The 21,023-nt window shown below is 36.0% G+C and overlaps 1 protein-coding gene across 1 annotated transcript in view; it reads right to left on the bottom strand.

The window, feature by feature from the left end:
* MALRD1 (MAM and LDL receptor class A domain containing 1) overlaps window positions 1–21,023 on the bottom strand; it is a 298,926-nt gene that overhangs the window by 131,511 nt on the left and 146,392 nt on the right. Inside the window, exons 26-27 of the mRNA XM_080382356.1 lie at window positions 17,826–18,071; window positions 14,825–14,982 (exon numbers count right to left, since the gene is read on the bottom strand). Of these exons, the coding sequence (XP_080238482.1) occupies window positions 14,825–14,982; window positions 17,826–18,071 (404 nt within the window). The remainder of the gene's footprint in view (window positions 1–14,824; window positions 14,983–17,825; window positions 18,072–21,023) is intronic.

Here is a 21,023-nt window from a genome sequence, read left to right on the forward strand (position 1 = left end):
TTCCTGTTTATTCCCCATTCTGCGTGGATTGATGTACAGGCAATTCAGAGAGGGAATCGAGCACACAGGTGTGCAAAAGGATCAACCATAACCACACACATCCTTGAGGAGGCTGACCTTCTGGTACTCATCTTGGGAAGTAGCTAAGGAACATATATCACTGCTCTGGTTGGCCTGGTTTATTTCCCTGTTGAATGTGATCGCATGAGTATCGCCACTTTGAACACCTCTACCCCAAGTCCTTCAGTTTAAAGCCTGCCTCACCAAGCTGGCCAGCCTGCTGCCAAAGTCAAACCTTTACTTACACTGACTGCCTAAACAAATGCAGAACATATAGAGTAAGAGATGTAAAAAACAGTTTATGAATAAAGATCATGAAAAGACATTTGCAGAAATGAGATAACCTCAAATCTGTCATGTTTTTCCTCCTACAGAGAATACTCTGAATATCATATTTGAAGATGTGAGGCAAAATCAGATATTAAATTTCAGCTTTTTATTAAGCAGCTTTAACTCTAACACATCTTCTATACATCTTAAGCGTAAAATGAAAGAACTTCAAAATAGTGTTGCTAACTCTTACCACTCCTTATCCTTTAAGAGTCATACATTAGATCATCTCCCCCATGCTGCTTAATATTATCCTTTATCACTTGGGGTATGGAATGAGAGAAGGAACACAAACTTGTCTAAATAGGAGCTGCATACCTCTAATAACTGCAGAAGCAGTAATGACACCCATTTTGCATCCTGACCTCGGAGCACCCACCAGGGAGGGACCTGGCTTGGCACAGCCCCCCTGCATGCCTTGGGAAGACATGGTGAAACTGGGACATGGGCAAAACTCACATCTCAGGACCACAGATCACACCAGATGCTGCCAATGTGTATTTGTCCAGGATGTTTTTTTTAGGACGATAGTGAAGCACCTTTCTTTTCATGTATGCCTGTGCCTATCTATTAATGCACACTGTCTGAAGTAAGTCAGATGATGTAAAGGTGTTTGACGTTTTCATTGTCTTTAAAAACTTTCAGCTAGGACAGAAAGTATACATGAGCTGCATAAAAAATGAGACTTTGTCATTTTTCTCTGTGGGCACTGAAACAGAAAGAAAATATATCTCTCACTCCCAAAAATGAAAGAAATTAATCTGGTCTAGATGTTCGCACACTGAATTGGTGTTTAACACAAAGTACATGGAAAGATTGATAAATTGCTTGACTCAGATAAGTATCTACCAGTTTGGACACTTACTCAATATTTAATTGAATTTCAAACTTTTCAGGCAATGGGACTAAAATTAGCTTACTCTTTGGCACATCTTATCTTGGAAAAATTTATTACTGCATGTGGCCAGCCCTGGACAAGAAACGTGCTCGGAAGTGGAGCACCTTACTCTAATCAACCACATGGATCAAAGTCCTGCTTGAGTGACACAGTGGGCAAGCAGAAGCTGTGCTGGTGGGACTAACTTTTCTTCTCTGAAACTTTGACAGTTAGTGGTTAAAGCCAGAAGCATTTTTCTATTCATAGTGTCAGTGTTTACAAAATCAGTCCCATGAGGTAGGAATTATGAAATCAGTCTCTGTGAAAGTCCTCTCAGCTCTTCAAAATGTGAAGTTTTGCTCATGAAGAATTAAAGCATTACCATTACAGCTGCCTTGAAAACTAAAAGCCCCAAGGAAAAGCTAATTCAGTTGAACAAAACATTTGGAATCTTTCAGAGATTTTCTTTGTTTTATTCAGTATTTCAATTTAGCAATCTACCTCAAATACCACTTTGATTCTGTATATGAAACAATGTAAAGAGTGGGAAAACATACCTCTACAGGGATTCTGTTGAGAGAAAAATAAAAAAAATAAAAAAAAAAAAAAAGGAGAAAACAAATACATACATCTGCCTTAAACATACTTTTTTTTTTTTTTTTTTAAAAAAAAAAGTAAGATCCTGTTAGGGCAGTATGATAAAATTGTAAGACTAGTAATAGTTCTTAAGACTAGCAATAGCAATTCTTAATTCTTGCACAGTGACATTTAAACTTCCAAGATTTTACTAAATATTTCATCTGTCACTTCTTCGAAGTGACAAGTCTGCAGGACAATGACTGACATGAATATTCCCTATTAATCATTGAAGAGTATCTTATGCTTTTTCAGATGCATAAAGGAGTGATTACTGTCAGTCAGGTGTCATCCCTACTTCGATGTAGTGAGAGGTTCACTGGGATATAACTGTAATTCTTTCTTTGTGACATTTACTTTTACAGCCTATTTGTATTCTAATAGAATGTTCTTTTCAATTAGATTGTAGCTTTTGGCTTGTAGAAATATAGAACAGGTCCTCTGGGATATTAGAAAAACTGGACAGATTCAGAGAACTCAAAACACTAAGGCTGAAAAAAATAGGAAGTTCTTTATACAGTCAAAGATCGATTAGGTATTTTTAAGCTTCACTGACTTGATCCTGAGCAAAGAGACATCTTTAAGAAGAATTCTCAAGTCCTGTCTCTATAATATCCGATGGATACAATTATTTATTTCTTAGAGAATGCCAAGGAACCAGATACTGATTTAAATTTTTCATTTGTAGTTATGAAATACACAACACATTTTAAAATATTCTCTACAAATTGAGGGCTCTCATAACTGACAGATCTTATTATATTAAAACACCTCAGTAAGATTCCCTTCAGTAAGATAGGGAAGTAGAAGATAAAAATCTGCAAACAGACTTATGAGAACTTGGTGTTTGCATTGCCAGCACAGATATTAAATATGTATGTAAATATCCAAAAATATTTACCGAAATATCCAAATTCAAATATTTATCCAGTGACATTACTGAATGTACCCAATATTGCCAAGTAAATGTTACTACATACAGTTACATGCCTACCGGGAGCTATATTGAAAGCAACAGCCACCTTTCCTCTTACAGATGCTTTCTTTAGAATGAGATAAATCATATTCAAGGCTTCCATTGACATAGTGAGTAAAACCCCACCGTCAACAAGAGGCTAGGGTGACCACTGCAGTGGCTCCGCTGGAAGCATCTGTGACTTTAAGTAACAGGAATGTCATCCACATTGGGACAAATGACAATTTAATGACAGGTCTTGTGATCTTAACATGTTTCTTCGAAAAGAAATCTACATGCTGGAGCAAGCGCAGAGATCTCTTTCTAAGATATCTTTCCTGTGGTAACATAGAAATAATTTGCCTACATTAAGGTAAAATGATAGGTCTGAAAACCATGAGAACAAACAGCAGCCACACTTCAAATACGTAAAAGAGAATTTGTAATAATTTGCAATAATTTGCAACCTGTCAAACAAATACATATAAAACTAAGGTTTAACAGGAAAGTCACTGGCATTTTTTCTCTTCCATTAATTTTTTGGTTTTCAGTGAAAATCTCTCAGATAACCTTCCATTTATTCCTAGTGCAGCAACTGTTACATAGTCCACTTCTGCTTTATAGTTTCAGTAGATGTAATAACCTCAATTTCCCATTTCCACTTCAGTTTTTCTCTAGATTTCACAGGCAGTGTAGAAGTTATGTCTGTGTTTTCTAAATGGATTTATTCCCTAGAGCAAATAAGCATAGGCCTGATTATCAGAAGAATATAAATCTTTTTGTGTGAACCAAGGAGACATTGTAATATTAAAAAAGGCAAATCAAAGGAAAAATATAATCACTTAGTGACCAAACAACTGAGAGAACTCTAAGAGATCTGTGGCAGAACATATCTTTCCCACCCCTCCTATAGCAGAAATTCAGTCTCATCATGTCTGTAGTGAAAGGGATATTTTAAGATGAAGTCTAGGAAGTTTCTATAGCAATGGCATCCTATATGTGCCACTGTAAGATCTGTAGCCTTTAGATTGGCATACACAGAAAGTATGAACTAGATAGTATGCTTTAAGGTATTTTAAGTAACATTTATTATGATGTGCCTTCTTTTGCCTTGCTACATGGTCTCCTATACCTTTCTTCCTCAGCTGACCACAACTTCTTTGGATACTATTATTTGGATACTATACACCAGACCACTCAGGTTCTTCAGCTACACACAGTAACATTTGCTTTCCAAGCTGAAAGACTTAACTCTTTAAGATCGGTATTTTCAAGTCAGTTGTTCTCTTTAAGAGAACAGTCTTATCTTACTGCATCACTGTTATCAAGAGATTTCAAGTCACACCCGAAGAAACACTTCACTTCTCTGTTCAATAAATCTCAGCACCACTTGGAAGGAGGAAACTGCATAAAGACTGTACAGAGATTGAATTCCAGGTATGCTAATTTAAATGGACTATACTATTGATTAAGGCAAAATCTAAAGTTAAAAATGTGCGGCTAGTGAGTTGGGGGGATCATCATTAGTTGTTAATTCCTTTCCATAGCCCACACACTCTTTGCACGGGTAGGCTGGAAAAAAAAAACCCTCTCATTCCTTTTGTAACACTTACGAACACAGCTGGTATATGAAGTGCTAAACGGATGGAAATCCACCTAAATAACGTTGTGACTGCTGATAAACTTTTTGGTAACATAGTCCCTCTGAACTCCATTGAACACAATGCTGAACTGAATCACACTGTCAAAATGCTCAGAATAATGTAATGCATAGCAGAATCCTTCAAATCTAATGAGCATTTCCATGTCATAAATAATGAGAGTCTTCTTCTGTTCGCTGATCAATGAAATGAATTAGATGGTTCATGTGTCAAAATTTCAATACTGTCTCTTCTGGATTACATTGGAAACTCTTATTTAAAGACCCTTTTCTCCCATACAGATCAAACCAAATTAAACTAGAAAACAGTAAGATACCAAGTTGCGCTATTCAGTGGAAGGAGTGGCAGGCAACAGTGAGCAGCTGAGGGGAAGACCAAATAACACCTAAATACAGGCTGCAGATTTTCATTGGATAAATGGTAGAGTAGCTATCATACCAAAACTTAATAGAACAAGTAATATTTTTAGCCACCTAAATTAGATGGTATAAATGTACAGAAAACAAGACTAAGCAAATTATTTAAAAGCTGAAAGATGCTTCAAATGCCTGGATTTATTGGTTCAGCCAAATCCTGAATGCCTGGTCCATTTCACTATAATTTCAAACAAGAAAACACAGTTTTCAAAAAAAAGAGAAGTTAGCTGTATAAGTTCAATGGTGTTGTACAATTGCATTAGCGTGTCTCCACTGTGGTTTCATACAACCTTTCTACAACAGCTGTCTCTTCTTAGATGTCAATGAGAAGAACAATTGACATCCAAAAAATACTCATAATTATTAATCATAAAATGGCACCTGTGGTACCAAACTTTCCCCTGTCATTATAATGAGAAATGAATGGTGACATTTAGCGGTTTATAGAAAACAGATGATTTTGCAAGGAAATAAAAATAAGGTTATTTTCACTCTTTTATTCTCCATGCTTTTGATTGTCTTCCTGTTATTATGAGTGTTAGAATTAAAACTAGTTAAAATATTTCACTGCATTTTTATTCAGTGACTTCTGTCCAAGAAACAAAATTTTCATAGCAAGTTTCCCATTCTAAGAATTTTTTTTTCACTTTTATGATTTGAAATTTAAGCAAAAAAAAATTGGTCTTATAGTTTTCATTTATTATTAAAATCTGAAAAGCATCCACATGATTTTTTGATAGATACAGTCTCAAGGTTGGTTTGTTTGGTTGGGGTTTTTTGTTTGTTTGGTAGGTTGTGGGGATTTTTTTGTGTCCTCACTCTCTTTAGAAAACAAGACCACAATTCTTCTAAGAAAATCCTCATATTTTGACCACACCTAGTTACTCCTGGTCCACATTAGAGCCCAGCATCACAACTAAAGATTTGTGGTGGGTTGGCCTTGGCTGGATGCCAGGTCCCACCAAGCTGCTCTATCACTCCACTCCTCAGGAGAGCAGGGCAGGGAGAAAATAAGTTGAAAAAAAGCCCACAACTTGTGGGTCAAGATAAAGGCAGTTTAATGAAGCAACAGCAAAAGCTGTACATGTGGAAACGAAGGAAAACAAAAGACATTATTCTCTACTTCTCATTAGCAGGCAATGATTGGCCACTTCCCGGGAAGCAGAGCTTCAGTACATGTAGGTGGTTGCTCCAGAAGACAAGTGTAATAAATAGCAAATGCTCCCCCTTCCTCCTCATTTCTCTTAGCTTTTATATCTGAGCAGATGTCATATGGTATGGAATATCCCACCGGTCACTTTGGGTCAGTTGTCCTGTCTATGTCCCCTCTCCAGATCTTGCCCAACCCCAGCCTACTGGTGAGAGGGCAGGGAGAATGTTGGAGAGACAGCCTTGGTGCTGTGCCATTACTACCCAGCAGAAGTCAAAACACTGGTGCGTTATTGCCACCTCTCCAGCTACCAACACAAGCACAGCACTGTGAGAGCTGCTGTAGGGCTCAGCCGGACCCAATCCAAGATTAAATAATTGACTTTATCTGTTAATTCCAAAAGATCCATTTTTATAATAAAAGTTGGGTTGTTTGTTGTTTTTTTTTTTTCATTTGCATTAGCCTTTGAAAACTTTCCATGTCATCTAAATCTCCTAGAGCTACAGAAAAATTATCACAGATAGATTAAGAACATCAACTAAACTGATGTGTGGGAGATAAGAAACACAAATTTTAGTGGTCTTTTCCTTCTTTTAGTGCTCCTGCTAAAGGCAAAATCCAATATACTCTACAGACCATACAATTACACCCATGTATTCCAGCAACTTAATGCAATTGATTGTCTTAATTCCTGATTTTAGTAGCACTACAGTATCATCTCTCATTACCTCATTAATTCAAATAGAAAATCACATCAACATGGTTTCTTCAGTCTTAGGAGTAGTACTAAAATTCCTTATATGGGCTCCTTATTTTCTTTTAATTTTGCAGATATGGCCTGGCAAAGACTGCAGGAACAAGTTACAAAACCAATGAGGTAGGGTGGGAAGAGCTGAGCGTAGCTGGACAACCTGAGATGTGTGGCTGAACATAAAGGCCTGTTGAAAGAATTAAGAGTCTAAAAACCCAGGTAAGAAACTTCTATGAATGGACTATGAGGTTTCCATGAGTCTGCAGGCTATTCACCTCTAAGCTGCAATGACCCTCTCATAGGCAAGCAACATGAAGTTACCAGGTTATGTAAAGATTTGTCTCCATGGTAAGTTAGTTAGTGGAATGAACTGAAGTCTTTCAAAGCTACCACTGTATTGACACTATCGGTCTGACGCAAACTTTCTGCTTTTTGCTACCATGTTGGATGTCAGTGCATGCAATGACAAGACAATTCTACTTAAAGCAGCCTTTCATCTTTCATTTGATTCACCATTACCTAATGCAATGCAGTCAACCTACAAACAAATACACTTAAGAGATTATTGCAGTCATAAATACAGGTATTAAAAAATACCCAGTCTGACTTGCATGAAATGAATTGGAATCAGATACTTCCATCTTTGTGAAATAATTTACAGCAAATACAGAAACAACTCCTTTTTCTGAAGCTACTGTGGATTCAAAGCTGAGAGCCAAACCCCCCCAAAATTCTGGAAACATAAAAATTAGACTCTTCATGTTAAGACCCTTTATTGATTTTTAAGCACACTACAGCTTTGATGCTGCAAGCCAGTAAAGATCAAAGACTACCAGAAACGAGTACATCTCCAAGACACTAAAAATGAACTGTGAATTAAAAATAAAAGCTGCATTAAAGGAGAATAAAACTGGAAACAAATTAATGTTATACAATGAGTGCTAGTGCTACATTGGTTCTTGCTGAAGTTTTGCTAGTATAATATCTGCTCAGTTCAGTTTGTCTTTGACAAATGGAAGATACTTTTCTCAGTGGGAGACCAAGGGGTCTTGGTGTGTAAAAAAAAAAAGATAAGAAAGGAAAAGGGGGGAAAAAGAAAGATCTTCCACCTCCTCTGAAGTTAAATGGAACTCCTAGAAATGATCAGTGTGTTTTTTCCAAGTGGAGTTGTTGATCAGGAAAATTAGATACTGTCTTGGTCTGATCAATGCTATATGCTTTCTAAAAGGTATCAGCAGGCACCAGGTTACAGGCTTCATTATTTATTTTCTTTTCAAAAAAGATACGTTAATTAAATTTCTGAATGTATCTATTTAGACAAAGAGATATGAAAAACTAACAAAAATGCTCAAAGCTCAAGGCTACACCTCTATCATTTAGACAAAGCCCTTTTGTCTTCATAAAAATGTCTGTTTCACAGCTGCTATATAAAAAAGACTTGATTTTGATGTCTGTTGCTTCAGTAAAAATCATTAAACAGAAGCTCTATGATCCTTAAAAGAACTCTGCCCTGAGACACACTTATATCACAACTTTCACTGTTGAATGTCTGCCCTGAAAAGTGCTAGAAAAGAGAAAAATAAATCTGACCTGCAAAGATCCCGGATATGCCTCAAAGCCTCATATACTAACAAACAGTGATGCAAGCACAGTCATTCTGTGAGATTATGGGAAGACAAATCAATAATCTAAATCACTCCAAGAGACCTCTCATTTGGGGAATGAGTTCAGTGAAACAACACTGGAGAATTGTGCAGTGCAGAGGAGACCGAAAGTGCATTTTTCATCTATGTCACATTGTGCAACATGGTGATGTGCTGAGATAGAAAAAAGGTTAGTGGTATTAGCCCTGAGAGGCAGGGCTTGTGATTCCAGGTGCAAAGTTACGATACCGTGTTGCTTCAGCAATTCAGTATGCATCCTGTTATATGAATCTTTCAACCTCCTCAGTTTTCTAACCAGGCACTATCTTGGCTTTAGTCACACTGATCCTTTTCTGCTCATTGTCCTCATCTCCTAAGGGAGAAAAAGGTCAAGTTCTCAAAGAATTTAAATTAAAAAATGCTTAATAAATCACGTACGAACAATTTATCTTATATGTGTTTCTAGAAACACGATGATTTTAAATTATAAATCCTCTGATGAACCTCTTCATGAGCAAGATTCAAAAAAACAAGGGTGATTCTTTAACCATTCTTCCAAATATAATTTTTTTCCTTCAGAGAGTGTCCAAATGTATTATTCCAGCTCACCAAGTCTCTGGAATGAATGTTTAAATCTGGTTGCAGTATAAAAATACAACAAATTAAATTCTTCCAATAACTTAGAGTTAAGAAGACTGAAATAACTTCCTAATGTACTCATCTGAGAAAATAAAATGCACTGAATGGTGTCTGCCCTTATCTACAGCATATTTATTTTGTCCCCTTTATGTAAACATCTTCTGAGAAATGATGCTTCCACTGAAAACTGACTTATTTCTATTTAATCATTGTCTCAGTCTCAGTTTACTTGGAGATATGCTTTATGTCATGGGGTCAAAATCAGACCTGCAACAACCCTGTTTGAAACAATGTCAAAAAAATAGGAAAGTGCTGTCTCATGTTCTGCATTCAGTTCAGGAAATATAAATACAAATTATCTTGCTCTGGGAAGCAAGGCTGCCATAAAAGTTAATCTTCCTTTCTTTCCTGACTAGTACTGTATTTCACAGTATCCCCACTGATTTCTTTAATGCTCCTGGGACTTATGTAATACTCCTTTACTCTCACTCAGTCATTTCATTGACTCAAATACATCTTTTAATAGCAGTTCACAGGTCAACTATGGGAGTAAAATTTTAAAACCATGTCCCTTTTGAGAGCTATAAATACTCATTAAATAAAGGCCATTACCCCTGTGGTAATGTGGAACCAAATTCTCCTGAATGTGTATTTTTCTGAATTTAATAACGGAAAACTATTTGGAAAAATAATAATAATAATAATAATAATAAAAAATACTAGGATTCAAAGGAAAACAAAAAGATAAATGTAATCCACTGAATATAGAGCTAGTTTATATTTCTATTTCACCCATATACAAATACTAGAAAACTTTACACTTCTGCATTAGATTTAAAGAATTTCTCCAAAAGGCTTAGTATGTCTTAAGAGGGCAAGTGAAAAATTTACGTTTTCTATATTGTTTGGAGCATGCTTTGAAATTCAGCAGACTCTTAAGTAAGACATTCAAGCAAGTCTTTGTAAATTTAAAGTTTCTTCCTCTAGCTGCATGGGAGTCAGATAATTTGCTTTGAGGCTACCTGAACTGAATGAAACCTGTAGCTTCTACATTAATGCGAGGACTCAATTGTGTTTCATGCACCCAGTGAGCAGAATCAATGTAGAAATCCACAGTCTATTTTAAACTGTGAAGTAGAATAAGCTGTTTCCTGAGACCTTATTCTTGAGTGACTTCCCATAGAATTAGGGTCAGTGTTATTGACTTGTGAGAATTTAATTTTAAACTACTCAATCCTGGAAATACAAATGTCCGGAAGATATTAGTTGGCATCTGCAGCATCTCCACTGCAGGTACTCCTGCTGACAGCTCAGGACGGTAGCCTGCTCGCTCCACTAAAAATAACCAGGGAATTACAAAAAACACCATGAGTCACCTATACCTGAGCTGTGGCACCTCTCCTCTCTACCTCAGGCTAGCTAAAACCAATAGCGATATCAAGCCAACAGCCGTGACAGCTGCCAGCTTTGGCTGAGATGCCACAGCAGCCAGGTGACAGGTTTCTGTGCTGCAGCAGCCCTGAGCAGCTGGGCGATGCTGGTGGCTGGCTCCAGCTGCTCCTTGCCCTGGCCAGGTGAGTCTGGTGCTGAGGCAGTAGCAGTGGGGCTCCATTTTGCTTGTCATCAGCGTGCCAGGGCTTCTTGTCCTCCTGAATATCATTATGTCTTTGCTCATTTGTAACAGGATGGAATTAATTAAATGTCTGAGTAAGGTCCACTGGAACTTCCTAATGAGATCCTGTATATACTGGCCTTGTCACAGTCAGTGGAGGTAGTTACTAATGGCAGGTTTCACCTTCCTCATACATCTGCAAATTCCTTTTCAAAGGCTTGTTTCAAATCCTTGAAAGAGGCCCACCCTAACTGTATTAAATCCTAAATAATCTCTTCTAATGACAATGTCTATATGCAGAACAATCAACGTTGACCCCACAAAAATTATCTTCAACAAATGGTTTTATCCTTTGATTGCTGTTCCTTTCCCACTGTGATACCCAACTTTTTTATCACAGAAACAGCTTAGGCAGCAGTAGGAAACTTACGTTCAGATCAGCAGAATAATAAACTATCTGATTTCTTTCACCTAAGAATTTTTGCTTGCCTCTTTATAAGCATGTTTAAAAATAACACTGTTTCTTCTGACTCACAAAATAAATCAGTATTGAGTGCCAATGAGGAACGCCACCACCACCACTAAAACAGGCATAGTGAATATGCTTCACCTTAGCTGCAATGGATTGTGTTCTCCTAGAGCTGCCACAGAGAAGATTAGAATTATCTCAAAATGTCACTGCAGTAGCAGACTTTTGACTAGTTATAATCAGATCTCTTCTGGTAATATTCTGTTTGTTCCGTGAGCTTCTGCATTGCTATTAAAGAGTCTGTAATTTCAGTTTAGATGGATGATGAGTTGGATATTGCAGTCTCCATGAACAGCTGTAGTATCAACATCTTTCACCTGCATAAATGTGGAGAGGGTTGATCTGAAGAATACTGTATCTTTGCCACTAATTCAATGGCCCATCATTTTGGTTGGATTATTATTCCATATACAGAGAAGTTTATACAAAGAATTATATAGTACAATCTGAGGAGAGAAAAACCCAGTAACTGCAGGGAAATTCCCTTAGGTTTTCTCTAAATGCAGACCTTAACAGAAAAGTTCATGCTTCGCTGTAGAATCCCTTTTATGACTCTGCAAGTTCGATTAGTTGTATCATAATTGGTTGTATCTATGACAGATAATATTCTTAAACTTCCTGAGTGTGGAAAAAATGTGAATATTAAGAGAAGACACCGATATAGACCATAAATTATGATTTTTAAAAAGTGGCTTTTTACTCTTGATTACCATTTTTCTTCCACTGTGATATTCAGGAGGAGAAGAAATGTCTTCTCATCCTGCATCCATACAGTATTTCCTCATCATATGGTTCATTACTGTGCCACTGGTGTGTATGGTATTCACTCTCAGTTCAACTTTTAATGGATGTGATGACTTCAGCTAGAGACAGTTTGCTAAGTTGTCAAACTTGAGATGGTAAATTCTCTCAGATCATCTCCTCTTCCTTACCTTTTCAACTGATCACAATTTATGATTTGCTTTCACTGACATAAACTTAATGTTAAATAAAGAAATACTCAAACTGGATGGTAATATGTTTGTATTGCAGTTTGAACTAGTAGGAGAAGCTTCAGTATGACTTTCCATCACTATGTGTCGTTTAATTAGATTTTATGCACTCAGACATTGCTAAATACAAGCTTATTTGACTTACAAATCCTTATAAGCAACATAACAGGTAAACTAGGCTGATCTGCAAAACAATCCCAGGTACAATAGTGAGAATATTTTTTCCTATCTCCATGTAGAATTCCTGTCCTCATAATAAAACCTGAGTCATTTCTCAAATGTCCTCTATTTACACTGCCTTTAAAAAATCTCTTTAAGCTCCCTGGAGACATCCATTTAAAAATAAGATGAAAATAATGTCTGGAAAGTATATTAGGGTAGTAAAATTAGGTGAAAATAAGATGAGGGCAATGTCTCATTGTAATAAGTATAAAAGAAAGAGAAAACATAAAGAATATTCCCAAAACCTAATGAGAGGAAATATTACTGATCGTGACCTAGAAAATTCCACAGAAGTCATACACGTGAACATTGTATTTCAAACAAATATTAAAAGTACAGTAGAAAGGAATCTCTTCAAGCTCTTATCAACAGGGATAACTATCTAGTAAACCTCTATTCAGGTCAATTTTGAAAAAAATATTAAAAACATTAAATCCCTTTGTTCATCATGAAGGTGGAAAAAAAATTCTAGAATTTTAACTTATTGGAGTTGAACTCTTTAGAGACAATATCCCAACAGAGAATAAATGTCCCTTTTAAACTGGTTTTATGTGGTATGGTTTGTTTTTCTTTTATTTCACTTTTTTTGTCTCCTGTTTTAACAGAAGTATCTGATTGTGCATTATTAATTTCACAGCATGTAATGAAATGATATAATTATTTTTCCATTTTTAAGGCACCTGTCCATGTTGCAACATACTTAATGTGACAATTACTGTACACAATCAACAGTGGTAATTTAAGTGCAAACTACTCACGCATCCCTAATGCAGCTGCTTATTATTTTCCACCAAAGTTAACTTGCAAGTTAGATTACAATTAAAATTAAGCAATCCTAAAAAAGGTCATACTTATAATATTTGGGTGCTACAAGATAAATATTTGAACATAATTTGAACTTTGACTTAAAATAAATGTTTATTTTTGTACCTTATTAATTGTAAGTAACAGGATCTATTTTTGTTAAATTTTTTAAGTACATTACCAAAGAAAAGTTATTTTAAACAATTATTTTTTTTATCTACTTGCCTCCTTTATGGATTTGAGCTTTTCTAGGAAAAATAGCTGTATATATAAATCTAATTGACTATACAACTACTTGATGAGTGGCCTGTTGTCATTTGTAGGTGTTTGGACTAAACCATGAAAAAATCTCCTAACAGCTGTCAAAGGGCTCATTGTTTTTACACCACAGAAAGACTTAGCTGAGATTGTGGCTTTAGATGTTAAAGACTACTGAAGCCTTTTATTTTCCAGGCTTCTGAATTACTCTTATAATATCCAGAACATTTGAGAAACAATTTTTAGCAATTTATTTGCAAGTTCAAAATATGATTTATCATTAAAGTTCAGTCACTCAACATGTGAACTGGAAATAAAACAGAAACATTAATGCAGTTCATTAAATAATTCCTATCCCAAGATTTTACTAGATATTGAAGAGAATTTAACAGATGTGGCAAATAAATTGCACGATGACTTACATTTGAATAGTCAGAACTCCCTGCACAGATTCAGGGAAGCACAATACACAAACTCTCATTTGCAAAGTTTTCTACTACATCTAGAAGTGGTGTATTTGGTCATTGTGTTGGAACACCATTAAAATGCCCAATGGCATTAAAATGCATAGCATACACAGGGAGGTGAAATACATGCTTTTGCTACACTGCTATTATTTTCTAGATTTTACTCAGAATCATATTATGATTTAAAACTTGCTTTTCCCAGCATTTAATCCTTCTTAACAAACAACAAATGGAACAGCCAGTTTTCAAGGAATATATCAGTTTTCACTTGTAACTGAAAAACTAGTTTTTTCTTTATTTGTAATTTTTTGGTAATCCCACATAGTGAATAAAATGCCATTTCTAAACAAAACTGATTGCATATTCTGTACCTGTCTACATAAAAAGATACATAATTTAATAGTAATATTTTTGCATTTTATTCTCACTTTGTGCAGGTTGCTAATTCATTTTGGTGGATGCCATCCCATCAGAATGATAGGGTTGTATACTGATAGCTACTGATAGGGATGGCAGCAGAATATGAAAATATCTGTTGCATAGAGAATATTATAGAGAAAGGAACTGTGTGTGAAGAGGGGAAATGGAAAGAGGTTTTAAAAAGATTTTCTGTGGCTTTTCACAGAAACTTCTTTTGAAAGAGAAATGGTAAAAGCATTTTTAAGATGCTAGAATAATAAAAGCCAGCACTGAACTGGGAGGCACATGGGAGCTCTTCCAGTCTGCTAGCCAAACAGCAGAATGTCAGAGTGCCGAAGCACTCTGCTGGAGCACACCCACACTTAGGTATATCAGATATTTAAAAGAAATAAAATTTATTACCTTAATAAGAACCTGAATATATCCCATGGCTTTTGATGACCTGAAGTACCAGAAGCTCATCACACAAGTCACACTTGATTCTTTCCATCTGGAACTCTTCACATGGGCTTTTTCATTTTTTAGGCTTATTGCGGCGGCTTCAAGATACAGGAATTTTCCTGAAATTAAATGATGTATTCCTGAAAAATTGTTTTGGACTTTCAAATTAGACTCCAAAACTCAGCAAAGCAAATACAGAGATATATATGAAGTATATGTTCCATGTAGTTCCTATACTAGTGAACCTCAGCCTAGGGTAAAAAATGACCAGACCACATTCCTTGTGTACTTGTTATATCAGGAATAAACTGGGAACAGCTTAAGATTTGGATGGGTCTTTTCAGAACAATGAGAATACTTCCATGTTTCCCAGCTACTCTGATGACGTGTCCTGGCCTAACAAGATTAGTTGCTGTTTTGACAGTACATCATACCATAGCTACACCATGATAAGTTCCAGATTAAGTTTTCTGAAAGATAACCTTCAAAACAGCAAGCCACACTATACTAAAACTTGTGAAACAGAAAAAAACCCACCTTCATTCATTTATAAATCATTAGGTATCCCTACTGATTCATATTACCTTTGGCCATCTGTACTCTCTAATGTATGAATATTAACTCACATTTAAATTATTTAGTCAGGAAATTGCAAAAATAGATGCCTACAGTTAATATTTAACCAACACTGTTTCCCAACACTGATACGGTCTTTGAGTTTTCCATTTTTATTTTTAATCAGAAGTATAATAAATTATGCAAGTTTTAAAAATATTTTTCCTTTGTACAAAAACCAATGTGTAATTCATATAATCATAGGTGTAGTATAAATAACATACCGTTAAATTACAATTGCACATCTACTAAAGTTTGTATATGAATTAGACAAAAAATTTTTACTTCATTAGAGATAAAGTGTGCTCACTCTAACTTTGACACTTCTCTGGCTAAGTTACAACGATAGGTGTTTGCCATAATGTTATGGGATGAGAAACTTCCTTTTTCCCTGAGGTCAAGAACATATTTAACAAGTGTAGTGACATATTCATGATGATATTTTTAAAAAAAAAAGGTAATTAGAAAAAGCAAATGAACTTATTTTTTCTACATCTGCTATTTTGTCTGTTAAAGAAGTCATGTACATACAAGATCTCAAAAACATGCCATATCGTGGCATAAGTGTCTGCTAGGAAGATGAGACTAGACTGGGTTGGGTGCTGGGCACATTGATGTTTAATATTAGACAAATGACTTCTGCTTAGCAGAAACCAGACAAAACTGAAGCAATCCAACCCAAAAAACTTTCACAGTCTTCTTTGGAAGGAAACGTGTCTGGCTGAGGTGGTAGACAAGGGACATTCTGTAAGACCCCTTGACCTAAATGACTGGGACCTGTACTGTGGGACAGTGGACTGATCACAGCTAGATGGACTGATCACTGCTAGACAAGCTTGGCCAGGAGATAATAGGACAAATGACTTAAGTCCAACCAGAATGATATAATTCTAGTAATATGTAAATTTTCAGCACCTTAATGTTGAAAATGGAGGTCCTAATAGGGGTTAGAATTAAGCAGTTGCTAGATATAACCTCAAGAGCTATGGTTTTGAAAGTAAGTGTTGAAATCCATCTTTGTGTAAGGACTGATCACTGAATACTGTGGTGTTCTCTACTGTATATGACATTTTAACAACTGAGCTAAATTTTGGTTTCATTCTCTTATGATGAACACAATTATTAAGTGCTATCAATTCTAACAATACGGCCAGATACCACTTTCATCTTTAAAAATTTGACTGCATTACAATTGTGAAAAGTGAAATTAATTCTAAATATATTTATTTGAGAACACAATTTCAAGACTATAGGGCAGCTCTTGAGTAAGAAATGGAGAATTTAACCTGTTTGATTACTCACCACAACAAAAACACTTGCAGATTATAGGGCAAATTCCCAGGTTTGAGAATGATTTCAGCAGCCATTTTATTCATACGTGAAGTGTATTCAGCAAATATATCATGGAGATACCTAAATCTATGTTCTAACAGAACTGGCTATTTTAAAAGCCAAATGAAAGACAGGGACACATTGATGAGCAATTCTCTTGTACTACATCTTGCTTTGAGATCAGTGAAATGCAGCCAGACTGGATTGTCTCAAAATTTTAAAACATATGAACACATAATCTGTGTGTTTATTTGTGCCAGTTTCGCCCTCAGTCACCTTGGCAAGCTTTCACTAGCCCCTGAGTTTCTACATGTCTTCAAGTAAGCTTTGATTTTATTGGGTTTTGTCCTTCAGCAGTTCATATAAACTTTCAACAACTACTAAATACAACTCCCACGCCTTTGTGCAACTCTGCTGTGGAATATTTCAATTTAAGACCAGTTCTGAGCTCAGCTTCAGTTACATCTTTGCCTGAGCTATGGGACCTTCAAAGGCAGAGGATGAAGTCATGGAGTTTGTAAGAAGAACTAGAACAGATAACTGGGTGCTTTGGCCAAAATAAACCAGGAGCTGCACTGCCACTAACAAAGGAGGTTTATTTAATTAAATTCATTTGTTTAAAATAACCTAAAATTAAGCTATGAATAGTCACTATGGGTAACTTTAAGCTTCATGGAAATTAGCTCAAGCTCTGGAGAAGCAGGAACCAGTGGATCCTAGCTGAGCTAACTCACCCTTACAAGCTGCAGCTAGATCAAATGCCTCTCTCCTGACAATTAACAAATAATCTTGCTCGACTCATACAGCAATACTGAAAGGAGAAACAACTGAGAATCATTTTTTCCTAACTTAAAGTCATTTTACAACAGTAATTAATATTTTGATATTGTTACACATCTAATTCATTGTAAATGACATCCTGATTAGGCATGGTAGAACCCCCCTGCTGCCTGTGAAAGAAGGTATGAGAAGCTCCATGAAGACAATTCATCTTATTTATGAACTGACAACATACCAGTTCTATTTCCAAACGTGTGGTCCCCAGGAGGTCTATGACTTTGAGGTGAGCTGACCCCTAGCACCCAGTTAAAACTGTCTGCCAGGGAATTTTGCCAGCCACATCTGCCATTCTCAAAGGTGCAGGAAGTTCCGCATTCACTCTCATCTGTATTATCCCCACAGTTGTCTTCAAAATCACAGCTTTGTTCTGGTCTGTAACACTTGCCATTCTGACATTGCCAATAGCCATGTGAGCAGGAGCCTGAAAAGAGAAGAATGGGGGTGTCCTGGTGAATCACACTGCCATGCATCCCAGCAAGGTTACTGGAAGGTTACATCTCAGAGAGTTTGATATTTAGGAGGAGGAGGGTGGTCCAGAGCAGTTTTATTAAAAGCCTTTGGTTCCCCTGAAGTGCCAATCCATTATCAGTTTATTTCTTTTGTATTTTGTCAAGAGATTGCCTAAATAAATGACTGTTTCCCTTGTAAAGCCTTTGAGGGCAAGTTCCAGCCAGGCATTCCTTCACTAACAAAGCTTTCTAGTCTGACTTAATTGCTGACATTCTCTTTTCATGTGGTGTAGGATTAAACCATTTCATTTTAGCTCCAAATTTGAGCTTTGTTTGCAGCCCCAATTTGGAAGAAAAAGCTTCTTCTATTTTAGCTACAGAGGTTTGCCTTTTAATGGATTTTTTTTTTTTTTTAGGTGAGTTCAGTGGCTTGATCTGTCTTTTTTGTGCACTATTCCTGGCATCATTAAGGGATAATTCTAATATTATTCAGCCTAAAAATTGTAGGACTCCTTTCACAGGATCCATTTCCAAGCTTCATGTTTTCATTTCAGATCAGTTTCTGCAGGGGTCTGGATAAAAAGCAGCCCCTTCAGTACATTCTCTACTGAGGAAGGGAGACTCAAAATTCTGAAACGGACCTTCCCTATTTCTTTCATCAATTCTGCTCTGCCAGAAATAAATGCACAAGTGTATTTTTATCTAAAAATAGGAGTGACACTATATTAGCTTATCAGACATAAAATTAACATATGCACATGTATGAAAGTTGCACAAGTATGGGAAGAATTTGAGTTAATTGATATTGAAAATCACATAGTACTAAAACCGTATTTCCATTACCACTACCTCAATTTAAAGAAGGACCTGATGGATCTAAATGAAATTCACATAGTCTGGATTTTGTTAAGGGGTCAGAATAACTGCTTTATTAACAAAAAGAAAGTAAGAGATGAGGTATTCAGTTGGTGCACTGGCAGCCTCCACCCTTAGGACTTTTTTTTTGCCAGACTCTAAATTACAAATGTCCCAAACTAAGTGAAAAAGCATTGCCACACACCTTTGATGTAGGCTTTGGGTAAAGTGAAAACAAGCCTTGAATCACCAGATACTAGCTAGAGCAAACAAGCATTAACCCCCCTTTTTGAAGTAAAAAAATCTTCCTAACACATAGTTATTAAAAATAAGTAAATAAATGAAAATAAATATTGGAACATAGAAATAGCTAGAAAGTCTTCCAGGGAAATTATTCATTTTTAATTCCTGATTTATTAATGACATAAAAGTATGTGTCATGTTTACTCTAGATGACCATGTATGATTTGGCTTTAAACAGCTGCTCAGAGAAAGGATTTAAAAGTCTTGAACTGAAAGAAGCAAGTCAGAATAGAAGTCTAATGATGACCCAGAAAGTCAGGAACATCAGGCAAAGATCTTCAGAGCTGGAGACATGAAAAATGGGCAGGCTCTGACTAGAATAAAAAGACTTGTTTGAAGATCACAGTTACATGTTTATAAAAGCATCAGTGCAGTTTTTATTAGTACATGATCTCTGAAAATGGTCCTGTCCAAAACATTGGACTAACTGTATCAATGTATCACTCAGTGTCTAATTATTGCAATCTGCAAGAGAGTTGGAGACCATCAGAAACTCCTATCAGTCTACTTCAGAGCTTCAATCATCTGTGTTGTCTCCCAAAGGGCAACAGAGATGTGCTATAAAATTGCTGCCTAATTTAAATGGCATATATTTTTAGGAGATAGTTATTGTAACCCTGCATTTCTTTCGTGTGATTGCACTAATAATTTAAGCAAAAAGTTTATTTTGTCAGCAAAGTAGGAATTTAAATTTCAGGATGCAGTCCTTGCTTGGAAATACTTTTCCTTCATGATCAGTAACTGCAATAACTATGGTGTTTTGAGGTGCCTTTGTAGTACTGCTTCCAGTTTCAGGTTTAAAAAAAATAATAAAAAAATTAGCGAAGTTGAAAAGTGGAAGTCTTTGTTTTCTGAGGAAAAACAACAAAAAATCCATCTTGAATGGTGGCATGAATGAATCCTTTTAAGCATACGTAATGAATGATATTACACTGTCTAACTGAGTCTGTAACGTGACTTGTTTCTGGATGTTCTTGCATAGTATGTTTTCTCTTTAAATGATGTATTTCTAAGGCTTTATAATGGTAAAAACAAAATGAAACAAAACAAACAAAAGAAACCAACTCAAAAACCCCAAACCAAACAAACTTTAAGAAAAGGTGGTTTTTGAGCTCTCTTCCTTTCCTCCCTACTTTTTTTTCAATCCTAACAGTCCAAACACTCTGTTACTTAGATGCTTGTGAGCGTAATAGGGATATTTAGTTGATAGGAACTTCTGCGTAGCAAGGTTGAGTAACTTTTTCCTCCAAGCAGTGTTTCCTTAAAGATTATTGGCAGGTAGACTTTTTGCCCTGTGTGGTGACTGCATCAACACACTAGGCTGCAGGGGACCTGAAGGAGCTCTTAGTGTCTTTCAGGTCAATCATCTCTGAACTGAGGAAGATTTACACAACAGAGCAAAACAGCTGCACCAGTCAAGTATCCCTTTGTTTTACATACCTTGAGCAAAATCAGCAGATGAAACATTTATATTTTAAAATATGTAATTAGGACAACGATCAATCACCTTTATTTTATAAAGGTGTTTCTCTTAAATGTATTTTGAAAAAAATGTACCTGCAAATATCAAGAGAGAAAATAATCTTACTGATTATACTCAGAACTGAAATATGGTTTATCCTATATATCAATTAACTTTGAATAGTAATAAAGATAGCATGGTTTATAGGCTGCACCATTGAGACAGAACAGCAATAAATTACAGAAAAGGAATTTGTATTAAGAAACAGCACCTATGTGTGTTATTCATGTAAACTTAAAGCTCT

This window comes from Falco punctatus (genome assembly GCF_963210335.1).
Source record: "Falco punctatus genome assembly, chromosome: 4".
Classification (NCBI taxonomy): domain Eukaryota; kingdom Metazoa; phylum Chordata; class Aves; order Falconiformes; family Falconidae; genus Falco; species Falco punctatus.